General features: G+C 38.7%; 1 protein-coding gene across 3 annotated transcripts in view; it reads left to right on the forward strand.

Moving 5' to 3' along the window:
* The first annotated feature begins 58 nt into the window (after window positions 1-58).
* Nol8 (nucleolar protein 8) overlaps window positions 59-18,991 on the forward strand; it is a 23,802-nt gene continuing 4,869 nt past the window's right edge. Inside the window, exons 1-13 of one of the 3 annotated variants that reach the window (XM_055595265.1) lie at window positions 59-175; window positions 1,295-1,450; window positions 2,305-2,367; window positions 3,980-4,058; window positions 6,010-6,139; window positions 7,160-7,228; window positions 8,154-9,953; window positions 11,135-11,248; window positions 12,324-12,446; window positions 12,694-12,784; window positions 14,508-14,643; window positions 17,024-17,101; window positions 18,398-18,669. In XM_055595265.1, the coding sequence (XP_055451240.1) occupies window positions 1,312-1,450; window positions 2,305-2,367; window positions 3,980-4,058; window positions 6,010-6,139; window positions 7,160-7,228; window positions 8,154-9,953; window positions 11,135-11,248; window positions 12,324-12,446; window positions 12,694-12,784; window positions 14,508-14,643; window positions 17,024-17,101; window positions 18,398-18,669 (3,094 nt within the window). In that variant the 5' untranslated portion in view covers window positions 59-175; window positions 1,295-1,311. Of the gene's footprint in view, window positions 176-317; window positions 446-1,294; window positions 1,451-2,304; window positions 2,368-2,878; window positions 2,978-3,979; window positions 4,059-6,009; window positions 6,140-7,159; window positions 7,229-8,153; window positions 9,954-11,134; window positions 11,249-12,323; window positions 12,447-12,693; window positions 12,785-14,507; window positions 14,644-17,023; window positions 17,102-18,397; window positions 18,670-18,991 lie in introns of those variants that run through there. The other 2 variants (XM_055595266.1, XM_055595267.1) reach the window with 2 other exon arrangements.

Raw genomic sequence — 18,991 nt, forward strand, 5'->3', positions numbered from 1 at the left:
TACGTCACCAAAGGGGCGGCCCTGGGAAGCACGAGGGAAAGAGTCTCTTTATTTTTGTTCCGCTTCCTCACTTCCGCCCGGAAGTCAGTACTCAATCACGCGGCGGCTTGTCTTCTCTGTAGGAAGTACGGATTTTTTTCCCCCGCTCCGGCAATTTTACAACGTGGAAGAGAAGGTAGCGGAACGTCAGTTACAGCGGAGGCAGACGAAATAAAGAGCCCTCGGGCACTGCGTGAAGGCGGAACCTTAGGAGACTGGGTGGGAAACCCCGTAGGAAGGAAAAGACGATGTGCCTGCTGGCACGTGTCAGTTCACGTAGGGGGCTACACCGCGCTTGAGTTGAGGGGTCCCGTCTTTAGAAGTGTGTTTGCGTGTGAGAAATGATGGGCTGTTGGGCCTAGCCTCTCCTCTCCTTCCTCGGGGATTCTCGGAGGAAGAAGGAGTGGTGAGAAGGATGGGACGGAGGCTGTCAGGAAGTGGCACACAGTAGCGCTCTCCCGGGCTCCTGCCGCTGTTTTGCGATCTCTCCTGAATGGAGTCAGCCAGCTTTTGAGGAAGGGTTGAGTGAGAGCTGAGCATCAGCTGACAGCTAAACGAGACGGAGGCAGCTCTGGAAAACTTTTCCAGCCACCTTGGTAGTATAGTGTTATAGTTCTAGGATCTGAAATTAGACCTGATTAATTAAGATCCTTGCTTCACCACTGTGGTTTTTTTAGGTGGCATGGGAAAAGTCTTAACCTCTGTGCTCCGCTGAACAGTGAGATTCACACAACTGCTTTGTACAATACAGACACACAGTGGGGGGAATAAACAACATTGTAGGTATGACATTAGTTGTCCTCTTTGTGCCTGAACAGCACTTTGGGAACACTTGTATTATGCCATACAATTGTAATTGCTGACTATCTTTGTTATGACTGTGGAGCTCCAGGATGGAGACATTTTTGTCAGTATCTGTTAAAATAAAAGTGAATGTACAAATGAATGGGGGGGGGGACCCCAGTACTGAGAATAAGAAAATGAAAGGGCTAATATAATAGCTGTGATTGTTTACAAAAAAACATCGGGGTGGGGGTGGGAATGCTGCACTTGGGTGCAGTTCCAAAGTACTTTGATTGAGACTGTGGATGTAGGGCCTTTGTAAAATGTCCAGGGATACAATCCAAAAGCAATTTAATATGAATGATGAGACATGGGTTCCATAAGACCAGCTTGGCACGGATGTTTCAGGAGAAAAAGTTGTGTTATATCTGTGAAAAACTAAGTGTTTTTCTGCCCCAAATTACTTTTCCAGATAGATGCCCAACATTGATGAAAGCCAGCAGAGAAATGAAGCGCCTCTTCGTGGGTGGACTTGGACAGGGCATTTCTGAGACAGACCTGAAAAATCAGTTCAGCAGATTTGGAGAGGTTTCCGACGTGGAGATCATCTCTAGGAAAGATGGCCAAGGTAAATCTGTAACCATTCTCTTGGGTAGTTAAAGTGCAACAATTTGGGTATTACAGGAGAATGCAACTCCAGAGCTGAATATTAGTGCTAAACATTAAAAATTATGTATGGTGTCTTGGAAGTATTGCCTATGAAAATTAATTTTGAAACAAGAAAAATTATAAAATAGTTAGATTTCCAAAACTTTTCTACTTTCAATTTTAGAAGTCAACATTCTAACATTATCTTATTAAGTAGATGTCACTAACGTATAATCCAGAGGTGTCTTGACTGATTATGAGGATTTTTTTCCTTACTCATTTTTAAAAATAACTTATTTATTTTTAATTTCATGTGTAATTAGTGTTTTGCCCGCATGTATGTCTGCATGAGAGTGTTGGAACTGGAATTACAGACAGTTGTGAGCTGCCATGTGGGTGCTGGGAATTGAACCAGGGACCTTTGGAAGAATAGCTAGTGCTCTTAATCTCTAAGCCATCTCTCCAGCCCCCTCCTTACTCATTTTATTTTGATATACTTTGATCATGTTTATAAAGATGCAGACTTTGTTCTGGTGTGGCAAAAAAATATTTTCTTTCAAAGAATAAATATCCATGAACTCACTTTTTAAAGTTTGAAAACTTTAAGGCCGGGCATGGTGGCACACACCTTCGATCCAGGAGCCTAAGGCAGGCAGATATCTGTGTTCAAGGCCAGCCTGGTATACATAGTGATTTTCAAGATAACCAGCACTATATAATAGAGACACCATATATCAAGAAAGAAAGAAAAAAAGAAAGAGCTATCGATTTGTTCGCTGAATAAAAATTTAAATCAGCTTAATTCTACTTATTTATTTATTCATTCATTTTTAGGAAATTCACATAAAGTCTTTGCGTATGTTAACATCAAAATAACAGAAGCGGACCTGAAAAAATGTAAGATCGTCGTGTATTCTTTTTTATTAAGTGTCAGTGTGGTTGTGTAATTTGAAATGACTTTGGTTCTATATCTAAGCCTCACTAATCACTTAATGAGTTCTGTAGATGACAACCTTGATGAAGAGAATTCTGGGGCCTACATCTCAGGTTTTAGATCATTCTTTTTGTGTTAGAAGACCTAGTATCACATGCTAGTAGGCTTGCTAGTATTTTCAAATAATTTAAACCAAAGGACCAAACTTTCATAGAAATTGCCTATCTACTTAGCCTACCTATCCTTAAGGCCATACTTCTTCTAAGTCTATTTGGGTTTTTTTTGGGGGGGGGGGGGGCAGCTAATTTTTTTGTCATTTAGACCTGTTATGAAAGGACATTAGACCTTGTTAGGCCATATCTTTGACACTGTAATACTCTTTGTTTTGTTTTATTTTGGTGTTCTTTTGTTTTTCAGGACAGTTCCTCTAGTGTAGCCTTAGCTGTCCTGGGTTCACTGTAAACCAGCCTGGCCTCAACTGCCTATGCCTCCCTGAGTGCTGGGATTATAGGCATGTGTCACCAAGCCTGGCTCAAGTGTGATATTCTTCTTATAAGATTAGTAAAGATAAGGGTAAATATCATCTTTCAGTGATTAAAATGAGGAGATGTTTTATTATTTTGTTGATGCAATTAATGTGTTCTAGTGTTTTGGAAGTCAAAACTAAAAGGACTGAAGAGCAAGTGACTGGAATGTGCCATTGGAAAAAACTAATCAGTCTTTTATAATTCCATTTTTGAAATATTATTTTTGGTGAGAGTATATATGAGATACTTTATTTAAACTTCTAAGTCAAGTAATGAAAAGATACAATACCTTATCTGATAATGTTACTCTAAGGATCAAATTAAGTAATACATTAGTATGTAGTAAAATATGTACTGCGTGGAAAATTTTGTTAGTGATTATATTAAGGAAGCTGACAATAGCTATTAGAAAGCTCAACTACTAGGGCACAACAATTGAACTATAGTTCAGTCATTAGCTAATGTGTGTAATAACTGGATTGAGATAAATGATTAAGGTGCTACAAGATCCTAAAATGTGCTCTAATTCACCCTGAAAAAATTTAATATTTTATTTGGTCTATGGAAAAATAACAAAATACTGAATACATAGTTATTTACCAGAAGTTCCTAAAATGAGTCTATAAAGGAGTTGCACATGAGGTTTGATTTACAGTTTATACATTATTTTCTCTGTTAGTCTTCAAGTAAATGAGAAATAGGGATCATAAGGTTCATAAGAAACCTGTAAGCTTGCTGTTGTTGCAGAGGCCCCAAATTCAGTTCCTAGTACCCACATGGGTGCCTCACAGTCACTGTGACTACAGTTCCACGGAATCCTTGACCTCCAGAAGCACCCACACACACAAAATAAAGATAAATCCTTTTTTAAAAGGAGGGAGGAAGCTGTTAACTAACAGGAGCCTAGGTTCTCTCTCTCTGGCTCACTTTTTCTTTTACATTTTGGTGTCTCTTTGTGACAAATAAGCCTTTTTTTTTTTAGTACTAAAATATGTGCTGAAATACAGTTTTACATTGCAGTGAACTTTGGCAATTCTTTACCTTATAGGTATGTCTATTTTAAACAAAACAAAATGGAAAGGTGGAACACTACAAATTCAGCTAGCAAAGGAAAGCTTTTTACACAGGTAAGATTTGCCTCCCACATATTTAAACCCACTTCTTTATAGTGTAATTGCTTTTATAACTGATGTGAGATAGTTTAGTAATGTATTACTAGTTGTCGTGATTACTTTCTCAACTTGATGCAACCTAGAATACCCTGGGAAGAGAATGTTAATGTGCTATTATTTACATCAGGTTGGGTGGTAGTTTGTTTGTGGCAGACTGTCTTGATTTCCTGCATTGATCTGGGAAGTCTGAGCCTGGTGCAATCTACTAGTTGTAGCCTTAGATTGCACAGAGATAGTTGAAGACTATGTGTGCATTCATTTATTCTCTCTCTGCTCTTTCCTGTGGGTGTGACTAGTTGCTTCAGGTTCCTGCCATGACTACTCTGTAGTGGACTATGACGGACTCTAATCCAGAGTTGTGGCCTTAGAGGAACCATTTCTCCCCTATGTTGCTTTTTATATGGGAAATTTTATTACAGCGACAGAAATGAAAACAGGACATTAACAGGTTTTTACCTTGCAAGTGTAGCTGAAGTCTTTTTCAGGTCTTTTCCTTCCGAGCTGCACAGAAGGAGAGTTCAGAGTCTTTGCACGTGCGTGTTATTATGTGGGTGTGCAGTTCTCCGTTTTCCTTTTCTAACACAGTCTTCTTAGGCTTTCCCTCCTTTATAACAACCATCTGCATGACACCAGAAATGTCTGCTTATCACCGTGGCTTTTTACATGAAGGACATTTAAACTGTTTCTACCTCTTGATATCTGTAGATGATCTGTGAGGATGTCTTATAAATATAAAAGTGTTTCTCCAGGGTTTATGTCAAAAGGTAGAGTTTCCTGAATCTTATGTTATTTCAGATGATTCTGTTACATATATTGATTTTTTTACCATCAAATGCACTGACATGCAAAGAAACAGAGAGAAGGTATAAACATGTGACAGTCTGTCTTAGTTACTATTCTACTGCAGTGACAAAGCATTCATTTGGGGGCTCATGGCTCCAGGGGTCAGAGTCCATAACCACGCATGGCAGCAGAGGGAAACATGATGATGATGCTGGAGCAGTAACTGAGAGCTTACATCTGATTGCGAAGTGTGAGTCAGAGAGGCAGCTGGGAATGGCTGGGCTTTTGAAACCTCAAACCCCACCCCCCAGTGACACACCTGCTTCAACAAAGCCATGCCTTCTAACTCTTCCCAAACAGTTCATTGACTGGGGATCAGACGTTCAAATATATGAACCTATGGGGCCATTCTCAGAGACATAAGAATAATTCTGCTTGTGATTTTATAGCAGGATTGTATAACAAATATTAGAGCTTTCGCAGTCATAAAGCTAATTTTTCAGAGGGAAAAGATTAGACTCATTTGGGAATTCTCAAAATGGGAAACATCTAAGAATATATAGATGAAAGGGTTGGATATGTAGTCATGATAGGTTGTTTAGCATATATGACATCCTGGATTTCACACCAGCCTGATAGTTTAAAAAAAAAAAAAAAAGAATATATCAGTGGAGCTGATGGGTTTTGATCTCTTATCTGCCATGAAGAGAGCTGAGGCATCTCCTGTAGCAGAGCACAGGGGTGGGAAAGACTATCTAGACTGCATTGTGTTTGTGAATAAAATGGAAGTTGATGTTAACAAAATGTGGGACTAAAGAAATACTTGGTTTTCTTCACTTTCAATGTTTCACAGTCATTCTATAAGAATGTTTGTGTTTAGAAAATAATTTAATTATTCAGGAAATGTTTTAGCCAAGGCAAGGGTATCTCTGTGAGTTCAGGGCCAGCCTGGTCTACAGAGAGAGTTTTAGGACAGCCAGGGCTACACAGAGAAACCCTGTCTTGAAAAACAAAATAAATATTTTATTTTAATATTATAAAGATGTTTTGGTGCTCATAGTTCCTAAATGGCATCCCTAAACATTTTCATGGCTGATTTGTTTTTATTTGACCTTCATTTCAGATTAGCCCAAGAAAGAGAAGAGGCAAAGAAAGAAAAATCAACCACTGGTAGCACCACCTTTTTGGAAAAGATGGGAGGAATAGACTTCCATATGAAAGCTGTGCCTGGAACAGAGGTACCAGGACATAAAGTGAGTCTCCTTCAATAGACTGTGCCAACTATGTCTCCTAAGACCTTACGTTTGTAGGTGTGCTAACCAAAGCTGATGCATTTTTTCCACTTTGGAGCAGTTAGGATATAGGTTGGGGCTTTTGCTTGTTTTTCATTTTCAACATGCATTTTTAAGTCTTTAGTCAGCACAACTTTCCCACCAGTTTATATATAGAGAAATGCAAATCAGGTGGAGACACTCCCTAAGGACATAGGTGCTAAGATGGACAGGCAGGTCCCAAGATTGCTTTTTTTCCACTTGCTTCAGAACTATTTGTGTTTTTATTGTTACTGTTTTAGGAATTCATACGTGCATATAATGTATTTTGATCAAATCCAGTTCCTATTCAGGTCTCCTCTAGTTTCTCTCTGATCTCCACCACTACTTTTTCTCCCAACTTAATATGTTATCTTTTTTTAAAAAACGCACTGAATCTCCTTATTACTTGCCTGTATGTGTATAGGTTTAGACCATCTACTAGTGACTTTCAGTGGCCATATCCCAGAAGAAAACTTGAATCTTCTCTCCCAGGAGCCCTCAATTGCAGACAGCTAGGGTTGGGACTTCTGAGTCCTTATTCCATCCATGCTGGGATTTTGGCAGGCTTGGTGGTGTACAGGTCTTACATGTGCCATCACATATCCCAAGCTAACCTCAGATACTTAACTGAGGATCAGTCCTGAGTGCTGAGATTACAGGTGTGTCCCATCCACATCCAGTTCATGAAGTGCTGGGGATAGAACTCAGGGTTTCTTGCACTGTGCATGGCTCAGTGGCTGCATTTTTAATAGCTGTATGTGTGTGTGTAAAATACTATCCAGGATGCAGCTGGAATTGTTATTTTTTGTTTCTTCATACTTTTCCTTTTTGAGAGCGTTTATTGTCAAAACTAAACACAGTAACAATAACCCATTGTGAGTTCAACTTTTAAAAGATTACATTTATGTATTATTCTTTTGTTTATATTTATGATAATCGTTAAATCTTTTTTTCTTTTAGAATTGGGTTGTGAGTAAATTTGGAAGAGTCTTACCTGTTCTTCACCTTAAGAATCAACATAAACATAAAATATCCTTTTGTCAATATTTCACAGTAATTATTATTTCCCAGAGTGATGGCAAAATATCTTTAGGATTTCACTGCCTGATCAGTACATTTTTATTGTTTCAGCATGTTGTTACTTCTACAAGGTAAGCTCTAAGCCATCTACAGGTATAAAGCACTTTGATAATAATGGGGGACATGAAGTCTTATGTAGTTAAATGATATTCGTTTGTTAATGTATATTATAAATCTTAATACAAGCAGGGCGTGGTGCTTAATGCCTTTAATCCTAGCACTCCAGAAGCTGAGGCAGACAGATATCTTTGAGTTCAAGCCTAGCCTGACCTATATGGCAAGTACCTGGCCAACCAAGACTATGCGTGTAGTAAGATCCTGTCTCAAAAACAAACAAAATCTTATTATATAGGGATTCACAAGACATCGCTGATGGACCAATGCAAGAATAGAAAATAAGGGGTCATTGTTAAAGAAGACTCAGGAGGAATTGTTAGAATAAGTTGGTTCTAAAAAGAAGATACTAGATAAAAATAGGCTGATATGTAAGAAAATAGTATATGGAGAATTAGTAGAGTCCAAGTGAGCAAATTCTGATATCTATTCCATGAGGTCAGTTATCTGAGAGCTTGAAAAGCTGGTATCCTGGGCTTCTGTGCAGAGGGTGTGTATATATATTAGAGAGTTTGCTGTAATATTTATTTAACATCAAGTAATTTCTTTCAGCTGATAGTGATGGTGCTTCATTTTAGCTTTGGGTGTTCAGTATCATAGATCCTAGAAGCTTGCCTTGTAGAATCCTCATTTAGTTTGTTTGGAAATTTAAAGTAGATGAAATAAAGAACTTTTCCAATATTAAACAGTTTTCCTCTTTTACCAGATTGGTAGGTTTCTCTATTACCTGGTGCTTTTGTCTTTTCCTTAACTGAGTAACATTATGAAATATGATCCATCAAAGTACTGCCACAACCTAAAAAAGATATCGGAGGATTTGACAGAACCCATTCCCATATCTGACCTCACTTGGGAATTGGAAGGAGGCAATGACCCTATGAGTAAGAAACGTCGAGGAGAGTTTTCTGACTTTCATTTCCCTCCCCAGAAGATCAAGAAAGTACAGAAGAGCAAGGATCCCATGGAGTCCAAAGTTTCTGGCATTAGTCTAAGGACTAATCAGGTGATGGAAAATAACAAATCAGCACAGCCTATGACTACACACAGGACAGCCGCTGGTACTATTACTCCTTCTAAATCATGCCTTGTGTCCAGTTCTGGTACTCAGAAACCTAAACATGTGGGTTTTCATACTTCTGACTTTGAAATTATCCAGAATAAAAGTAGCATGTCTGATGATGACGTTGACTCAGAAGATGAATTAAAAATGATGATTGCAAAAGAGGAAAACTTACAGAAAACTAGGCATTGCTTAGTAAATGAATCTGAAAATGATTCTTTTGAAGTTGTAAGGGATGATTTCAAATCAAATATTCACAAACCTCATTCTTCAACCAGTTTAGGAAATAATTGTGAATATGACTCAAGCGATACAGATGAAATTATTGCAATGAAAAAAAACACTGGTAAGGTCAAAAACAGTACAGAATTTTCACAACCTGAAAAGCCTATAAACAAGAAAAGTTCTTCTAAAAATATAGAGCCTTCTAATGATTGTATTAAAGTACAAAAAACTAAAATCAACAATGAATCAGCTCCGCATCACAGAGTAAAGTTTTTGAATCCTGTATTTCCACCTGACTCTGATGTCAGTGACAGTGAAGAGTCTGAGGAAGATGAAGAATATAAAGCCTTGATGAAAAACTGTCCCCGTTTGAGTCTCACTCTGGCTGATTTGGAGCAGCTGGCTGGCAGTCATCAGAAGGTTCCAGGAAAAGATGAGAACAGTGGCCCACAAAATACCAATCACTGCAAATTTGACACAACCTCCAAGAGTCCCAAGACTTCTGGTGACGTGTACGATGGCCGACAGTGCATTCTTCCTGAGGAGATTGTGGCCTCCCTTTTAGAGGAAGAGAGCACTTGTAGCAAACAAAAACCAGAGGAAAACACATTAAAGCCCAAATTCCAGGCCTTCACAGGAATAGGCTGTCTCTATGCAAAGGACTCAGTGGGCAAGACTTTGAAAGAGACTGTTGCCGTCAGTACTGTCAATGAACATCAGAATTCTTTGAAACACGAAGTTCCCAATAGAAGTTTTATAGAAAATGGATCCACGTGTGCTAATGGTTCATCAAGCAAACTGACTTCATGCCAACCTGCAAAGGTGAACAGCCCAAACCACATTCAGCCTCCAAAAAGACAGTATTCTTTTGAGAGCCAGAGCCATCAAGTAATGTCCTCTACTAGTTTTGACAAGGGAAGTAAAAATTCTCTCTCATGTCTGTTGCCATTAAAAGCTAAAAAGTCCCTATGTCTTAGTGCAAACAGCCACAAGACAGACTCTGATGGAGACACTTGCCATCAGTCTGGAAGTAGAAAAACTTCAGAGAAACAGGGGTCTGAGTTAAGCAACCTCACATCTTTTGAGAAACCACCAGAGGTGTCTCCCAGGAAAGACTCCCAGAAAAGCACAGCTGGTTTCTCACTTGGTGATTCATGTATGAATACTAATGACAAACATGCTGAAGATAATCAGAAGCGATTGGCAGCCTTGGCAGTGCGGCAGAAAGCCAGAGAAGCACAGAAGAAACTGGTGCACAATGCACTGGCAAATTTGGTGCGTACATTTTCATTTTACGGATTTAACAAAAATACTCTCAAGGTCCAGGTTCTCCTTTCTGTGAAGGCAGTTGTGTTCTCATAGAGCTTATGGTCGTCTTTGTACTCACTACTTAATAATTTATGTCCTTGAGGTAAAAGTTTATATCATCTGTACTATTTAGTTTTATACTAAAAGGTTGCAAAATTAAATTGAAAATATTTTAAAGTTATCTAAAATTCTATAACCTCATTAAGAAACTAATTTGTATAGAGATTATAGGAGGAGTAATGTAAACCTTGATGCTATTTACTGTAATGAGCCTTTGTTCATTCCTCTAGCCGTGAAGTCTGCTTATAAGTGGTAGATTGACAGAATAATGGTTAAATGCTGACAGCCATGCAGCTATTGATGCATCTTGTGGCATGCAGGCAGTCACAGTCTCTTGGAACATCAAACTGGTTAGGTTTCCTTAACCCATACTGAGTAGTGTGAAGGGATTAGAAGGAATTAGAGAGATGTTAAAAAGCAGCAAGGAAGAAGAAACATCTTACTGCAAAAGCCATTTGTCTAAAAGTCAGGGTTTTTTTTTAGCGAGATTAGTATTTATACACAATGTCAAGGTAGAAAATGAAGCAGCATTGATTAAGAAGGATGAGTTAGGCTACAGAGGTTTGGACTTTATTCCTAAAGCTATGAAACACTGAAGAGTTTTGATCAAGTCATTAAAGATTAGTTGTATACATTTTGAAACAGGAATTGGCACATTACAATACACAGGGCATCTAGCCCAAACAGTTTTTAATATACAACAAAGACTGTCTGCCTACAGTATCTAAAATGTTTACTCTGAATCTTCAAAGATAAAGTTTGTCAGCCTCTGTTTTGGAAATCTTTCAGGCCATGACATAAAAAAATAAATATAATGAGTCAGATCTGGCAGCAAGTAGAACCTTGCAGAGGTCGAGGACCACAGCCATGGCAATAGTGGTTCTTAAAGGTACCGATGTTAAATTAATAGAGATTGGTTGTTACTAGATACAGAGAGAATGGAGGCTTGAGGTTCTACCTTGGAGAAAAAGCAGATGATAATTCTCCTGAATGAGGAGAAGCATAAATGATGGCAGAAGAAGTTGATGGAGGTAGACATCGGTATACAGTTGGCTGTCATGAAATGTAATGTGCTTGTGTTTCACTAGGATGGTCATCTAGAAGACAAAAAAACACACATTGTCTTTGCTTCTGATGATGAAAGTGAAACAGAAGACACAACCACTCAGGTGCAAAGCTGTCCAGGAGAGGAGCTGGTGAAAGTAAGGCCTTCCAAACATTAATCTACTTTGCAGATTCTCTGTTTTGTTTTGTTTTTGTGGTATGGATGCTATCTTGCCCAGGATGCCTTTAAACTTTGAAAACTTCTGTTTCAGTCTGTACTATAATGTGTACCACACCCAGCTGTATGGTACAAAAAGAGCTACACACAAGTACCATTTCTGCATAATGTTAGAGGCCAGCTCTAACAGTATGTTCAGCAGTTCAAGGAGGGGATGTGGGGGAGCGATGAATGTAGGCACGAGTGTACGCACAGGCATCCGTGCGCACACATACACACACACTTGATAAATAAAGCAAGGCTCCAACAACTTTATTTTTTCCCCTACAGCTTATACAGCCTGGCTGTATAAAATAAAAAATAAAAATTACAGTGTGGTTATGTTCTTTTTTTTTTTTCAAGTGAATGATTTCAGCGAATATATATTTTTTAAAAAACCGGCATGCTTATGTGTATTACAGGTGAAAAACATTATTCCTAAGAACCCACATACATTCTTATCTAAGAAACTTGTTGTAGGTTAACAAAGTGTAAGCAAGCAAGCTGTTTTATCAACCAGTTTCTCTTACTTGGAGGCTGCAATTTGCAGTTACAGAGAAAGAATCAATCATCTTAAAAAGTAATCGTATAGAAAAATCTTAAGCAAATCACAAATCTAAACCTTTATTTATTAAAAACACAACCAGCTGTCACTGCACTTGTCAGTGGAACATCCTAAGGACTGTGGTGAGAACCAGAGTTGCCCAAGCCACCATCCCTGAGATGTCAGGGTCATGGAGACTTTTCTCATCCATGAACCTGTTTATTACCTCATATGCAAAGTCATGTCAGTATTCATGCTAGACTGTAGAGAGTGTTCTTGCATGTAATAATAGCAGTCCAGGAGTCCGTCAACTCTCCCTGAGTTGGGAGTCTTCATCTACTTCACCACACACTTTTCCCTAACGATGTGTCTGTGCTGCCAGGTTTTAATTGTGGGATAATATTGCATTATGAAGGAAATGCTGATGACTTGGTTCATTTAATACACATTCCTGTTTTCACCTGTCTAACAGGAGTCCCTGAGTAAAGCATCTGGGAAGCTGTTTGACAGCAGTGATGATGAAGAGTCGGAGTCCTTGGAAGACAGCACCAGATTCAACATTAAACCTCAGTTTGAGGGCAGAGCTGGCCAGAAGGTTAGTGAAGACTGAACATAGAAACAGCAGCAGCATATCTTAAGTGTTGAAGGTAGTCCTTAAGTCTAGTTAAGGAAAGGGGACAGTTCTAGGGTGGGTTATTTATTGTGGGAGTAAATTCTCTCACCTCTTACTGGTTCATGGGCAGTGCAGTTATGCAGATGGTAATATGAATTCTGGCTGTGAGGCCGTACTCTTAGAGACTTGTTTAAATGTGCTTACCATGACAATGTCTTTTTCCATGTAGCTCATGGATTTGCAGTCTCATTTTGGAAGTGATGAGAGATTCCGCATGGACTCTAGATTTTTAGAGAGTGACAGTGAAGAGGAACAGAACGGTAACTATTTCATTGTCTCAACAGTGCTGCTGTCAAAGCCAGGGATGTAAAAAGTCACTGTGTTTCTCCTTCAGTTAACACAGGAAGAAATTACTCCAAAATAATTGAATTGAGTTTGTAGCCAGATGTTTACTTAATAATTCTTAAATTTCTTTATATATTTTTAGTAAAACTTACACTAAATCAGAAACCACAGAATGACTAATTGACATTAGCTAGGATAGTCTTTGTCTTGCTGTGGTGTACATATGGGTGCTTGTTATGGGATGGTTGGCTTGTGTTAGGATGCTGGTTCATTTGTTGTCTTCTGTTCTCTCTAAGTAATAGCCCAGCCTGGCATCAGTCTTGTGATCCTCCTGCCTCAGACTCTTACTTAGATTACGGCAGTACACCACCACTCCCAGCTAGGTGCTTATGTTTATTTTCACGTTTCTTTATTTTGTGTGTGTGTGATCACACTTGTGCCACATTACCCATGCGGCATTCAGGGAGAAGACTGGTGCTGGTTCTCTCCTTCCACCATGTGTACTGTGGGCCCCAAATCAAGTTACCAGGCTTGGAGGCAACACCTTCTTCCTCTGAGCCATCTTGCCAGCCCATTTTTAAATCCATTATCTGGCATGCATTCTTATTTGGTGTCCATAAGAGTGAGGATATCATCAGAAGTGTCATAATTTTACTTCCTGCGAGACTTTGCATAGCAGTGAGTCCAATTTATCTTCAAGACCGACCCATCACTTAGCCACCCTGAGTGAGTCCCCAAGCCCCTGCATGCTTCCCAGTTGCTTTGCAGTTGAGAACTGCAGTCCTAGTGTAGCTTTCATGTTCTCTGCTTCCTGAATAAATCTGATATGCACCTCTTGTGTTTTGTCTAAAGCATTTCTTTGTCCAGCTCAATACAGTTATGTTTTGAACCTCAGACAATTGCAGAGCAAATGTTTTGTAGAGAACATAAGTCAGATTAATTCCAGCTTCTGTTTTAAATGATTCTCTGCAGTAATCTGCTATAATCTGTCTTGACAGCAGATTTTTATGTTTCTTTTACCTAAACTCACTATTAGGCTTTGTTCTCTAGTATTTGTCTGTCAGTTAAAGGTGGCAACTTCTGCAGTTGATATGTGTAAAGGACACGCTCTTCTTTCTGCAGAATTTGCTACTGAGCCAAAGACTGAAGCAAATGTTACATGCGTGGCCATCAAAATTGACTTAACAGTTGTCATTTTTAAACTCAAAGTATAATTAGAATGTTAAGAACTATCAGTCTGTACCACTTTGGTTCTATAATCTTGCTGTGTTACATTTTTTAGTCTTTAAATTTTTTAGACTTGCCACCAAAGACTTAAATAAAGATTTTTTTTTTTTTTTTTTAAGATAGGGTTTTGCTGTGTAGCTTGGCTGTTTTGAACTCACTTTGTAGATCAGGCTAGCCTTGAACTCACAGAAATCCACCTGCCTCTGCCTCCCAGAGTGCTGGGATTATAGGCTTGTGCCACTACTGCCCTGCTAAATCTTATTTTCTCATTTGCAAATAGAAGTGGGATATTTCATTTGTAGTCATGTGATTTCTAAGTTTTTGTGGGAAGAAGTCCTGGAGAGAGGGAGATTAACAAATAAGAGATTAACTTTGTAATTTGGTGTAGTTTGAATATGTTTGGATGCATACTTGATGGAGATTTCTCTAGCAATGCTTGTCGAGAAATCACTTGTTATTCTTTTTCCTCAGAGTTAAATGAAAATAAGATGCATGAAGATGAGCTTGCTGCAGAAAGAAAGAAAAGCCTGAATGTTGTCCAAAGTGTTTTGACCATCAGTTTGAACAACCCTACCAGCAAAGGATCAGGAGCTGCTAAGAAATTTAAGTATGCCTTATGTTCTGTCCCATTCATATTGTTTCCTTAGCAATAAATGCCTAGTGAACTTAATTAAAAATTAATTTTTTTGTTTTGTTTTTACTCTTGAGATGCTAATGGTCTAACCTTGAGCCTTGCATTTGCCAGTCCCTTGCTTTTCCAAAACCTGAGCTCTACCCCCAACCCAGCTGAGTCTTGTATAAACTACTGAAGAGAGCAGTTGTCAACATATGTCAAACTTTCGAAAGTCTTTCTCTTTAACCCAGTGATTCACTTTAAGAAACTACTTTTAAGGGCAGCCATGGTAGTGCCCACTTTTATCCCAGCAACTCAGGAAGCTGAGGCAGGTGGATCTCTTGTTCGAGGCCAGCTTGGTCTATAGAGTGAATTCCAGAACAGCTAGGGCTACACAGAGAAACCCTGTGTTTTTGTTTAAACAAAAACAAACACAAAAGAAAAAAACTAATTTAAAATAGTTTTTATATTACGCGCATGATGTCATAAAATCGTTACTTTTACTGGTTAACCAATTGGAAGTGACTTTAAATATCTATGAAATTGTTAAGCTGTATAAATAAAACTATTATGGAAAATTTCAAGTATGTACTTTAAAGACATTGGTTGCATTGGTTCTCAACATGTGGGTCGTGACCCCTTTGAAGGTTGCATATCCGATACCTGCATATCAGATATTATAATTTATATATATTTATATTGTAATTCATAACAGTAGCAAAATTAGTTATGAGGTAGCAATGAAATAGCTTTATGGTTTGGTGTCACCATGACATGAGGAACTGTATTAAAGGGTCACAACATTAGGAAGGTTGAGAGCCACTGGATTAGTGTAATATAACTTCTAGATACCTTGGATCCGGCTTCTAACTGGGTGTCAGCATGTGACTAGTTTTCCACACCTCATTTAAATTTTTAAGATTTATTTATTTAATTATGTATATAGTGTTCTGCTTGCAGGCCAGAAGAGGATACCAGATCTCATTATAGATTGTTGTGAGCTACCATGTGGTTGCTGGGAATTGAACTCAGGACCTCTGGTACAGCAAGCAGTGCTCTTAACCTCTGTGCCATCTCCCCGGCCCTCATTTAAACTTCTATTAACTACTGAAATGTATTTTGTGCAAGTTCTGGATAGTGTATATTTTATCTATATATGTCTCTGTATGTTCAAAACTTTTTTCCCCTTATAATTTGGTTATCGAAATAAGATCTCACTCTGTCACCCAGGTTGGTCCCATATAGGTGACAGTAGTCTTGCCATCACTGCATGAGTTCTGGGATTGCAAGTGTACACCCACAATCTTCAGCTCTCAGATACTTGTTTCTGTTTTGTTTTTCAAGACAGGGTTTTTTAGATAGCCTTGGCTGGCCTGGAACCCTTCTCTGTAGCCCAGGCTGCCCTCGAACTCATAGAGATCCACCTACCTCTGCCTCTTATGTGCTGGGATTAAAGGTTTGCACCACCATTACCCAGCAAGGTAATATTTTATACATATGTCTGTGTGTGTGTGTCTTTAGGTCAGAAGGTAGCTTTGAAGTCCCTCTTTCCTTCCACCAGGTGGGTCTTGAGGCTTAAACTCAGGTCTTTATAGTAGCAAGTACCTTTACCTAGTGAAATAAAATATTTTTTGGTTTTAGTTTTTGTTGTTTCTGAGACAGGGTCTCTAGGTAGGCCTGGCTGTGATGGAGTTCACATATGCCTGCCTCTGCCTTTTGATTGCTGGGCTTAAAGGCATGTGCCACCACTCCTGGCTGTAATTTGTAAGGTTAAAAAGGATCCAGGAAAACTCAAATGGTTTTAAATGTTTATAACAAGATTATAATTTTTCTCTTTGATGAACACCATTTAGCTTCATTTTGCTGCTGCTCCCCTCCCCACCCACAGTTTGCTTAACAGTTGCTGGAATAGAGTACTAAAAGCTATTTAAAGGAAAAGGGGATTATTTCAACTCAGTTTGAGATTGCAGCCCATCATGGTGGAAATGTTAGACTGGCAGACTGAAGGATCTGGCTGAATCACTCATCAGAAAGAGAGCAATGAATGCCTGTGTGCTTGCAGTTGGCTAAGTGTCTCCACATTCAGTGTCTCCTGCCTAGGGAATGCTGCTATCCACAGTGACTGAGGCTTCCCACCCCAAGTAATGTAATCAAAAAAATCCACTAACGTGCCCACAGCTCAACCTAGTAGAGACATTCCTTTGTTGAGACTCTTTGAAGGTGATTCTTCATTGTATCAAGTTCACAAGTAAAATTGCCCCTCACAGCCCCTAAATTAGAGGCTTTGTAGTAACAAATTGTGATTGAATTTGTAGTGATTAAATTCCATTAATGTTTGAATTTATCTCTTCCAACCTTTATTCTTTTTACATAGGGACATCATACATTATGATCCAACAAAGCAAGACCATGCCATTTATGAAAGAAAACAAGAAGATAAAGAAAAAGACAGGTAAATTGGGGTCTGTTTTTCTTCAAATTCCAATGACACTGCTGAGTTAATGACTTTAATAAGCTACATAAAAACGTTTCAGTTTGAACAATTGAAGTTCCTTAGCTATGTCTAGGGCTTTATTCAAAAGATTTTGTTTTATTTTTGAACTGAAGTCTATAGATTTTTCTGTAAAGGGAGTAATTGTGACTAAATTAGGCTTTGCAGGTCAGATAGGTTCTGTTATAAATATTTCTCTTTACTTTGGTAGGAGAAGTTGTGAACATTGAAATTTGTGTCATGTAATTTTATTTGTGTGGATGTCCTGCCTACATGTACATCTATATAGGCACATGTGCATTCGTGGTACTGTAAGGCTGGAGGGGGTGTGGAGTGAAGAACTGAATTTGCATACAAACTGAGGTTACAGACAGTTGGGAGCTGTCATATGGTTGCTGGAAATTAAACCCAGGTCCTCTGGAAAGATAGTCAGTGCCTTTAACTGCTGGGCCAGTTCCCATATATAATTTTTGCATAATGGGAAGTATTTTTTCATCAATTATTTCAAACTATGGAAACCATACTTGGGGGCTGGAGAGATGGCTCTGTGTTCTGAGCACTTGTTGGTCTTGCAGAGGCTCCAGCCTCTGGTGGCAGCTTATAACCATCAGTAATTCTAGTCCCAGGGCGGCCTGTGCTTTCTTCCTACCGCTGTAGCCCCAGGCATGCAAGTGGTTCACTTGCATACATTGCAGGAAAAGCACTCAATATGTAAAAATAAATAAACAAATCTCTAAAAAGGAAAAAAACATTAAGTGAAAAGTAAGCAATTAAGGGATAAATGGTCTAGATTTGATATTGATCACAGAAGTTTACCAGTTTATGCTTTAGATAATGTTTTCATAGATTTGATGTTTGCTTAGGAACCATTTCTTAAATTTCCTGTCATTTGCCTCCTGAAGATTATAAATTTTCAAACTTATGGCTGGTTCCATAAGTTTGTAAAAAACAGAAAAAATCTCTCCCTTTTATTTTTACTCTTTCCTTTTAACACTTGACTATAAGTAACAAGAAGAATACACAAAATATCTTCAGTGGTTTCCTGAATATCTCTTTAGCTTTAGATTTCCATGCCGTTTATGTATAAGCCATATTTTCTATATTGCCACAGGTATCAATGTTTTTAGAATTCCTCCTCTAATTCCCAAAACAATTTCCACCCCAAGCAAGTAGCTATGTGAAGTTTACTTTTCCTGGTGTTTAGAGACTCTTCAAAACTTGTCTTTGTTATGCGCTTGTCTGTGTATGTCATTTCAGTAAAGCGAAACGGAAGAAGAAAAGGGAAGAAGCTGAGAAGCTGCCTGAGGTATCCCAAGACATGTATTACAACATCGCTACAGATTTGAAGGAAATATTCCAAAGCGTGAAAAGCACAGATGAAAAGGAAGGTGACGTGCCCTGGAATGAGGATTGTGGCAGACAGGAAGCTGAGGAAATGAGGAGTGCTGTAACACTGACAAGTGGGCCAGAGCAGACCAGGGGCTTCACGTTCTCTTTCTTTGATTCAGATACTAAAGAAATAAAGGAAGGTATGTATTTTTGTTTGTTTTTCCTACTTTTTTAGTTCAGTCAGATGGAACTTAGTTGGATTTACAGTAAATATAATGGATTTCATGTTCCTCAGTGAAAGGATGCTTTTTTCAGTCTGCATAAGGAACAAGAGATTCAGTGTATCCTGATTATGGATTGGACGTTCCTACAGGTGTGAACAAAATGCTGGTTTTGCATTGAAAGGAGCAGACTGCTCCAGCCGACTGTTGTGAGTGGAGTCAGGAACAAGCAACCACATCATTAACAGCTTCAGCCCTTTTGGCTTTTACAAATATGCCATGTCATCAATATGCCAGTTAT

The sequence above is a fragment of the Psammomys obesus genome, unplaced genomic scaffold (assembly GCF_907164565.1).
Source record: "Psammomys obesus unplaced genomic scaffold, mPsaObe1.curated_primary_1811, whole genome shotgun sequence".
Classification (NCBI taxonomy): Eukaryota; Metazoa; Chordata; class Mammalia; order Rodentia; family Muridae; genus Psammomys; species Psammomys obesus.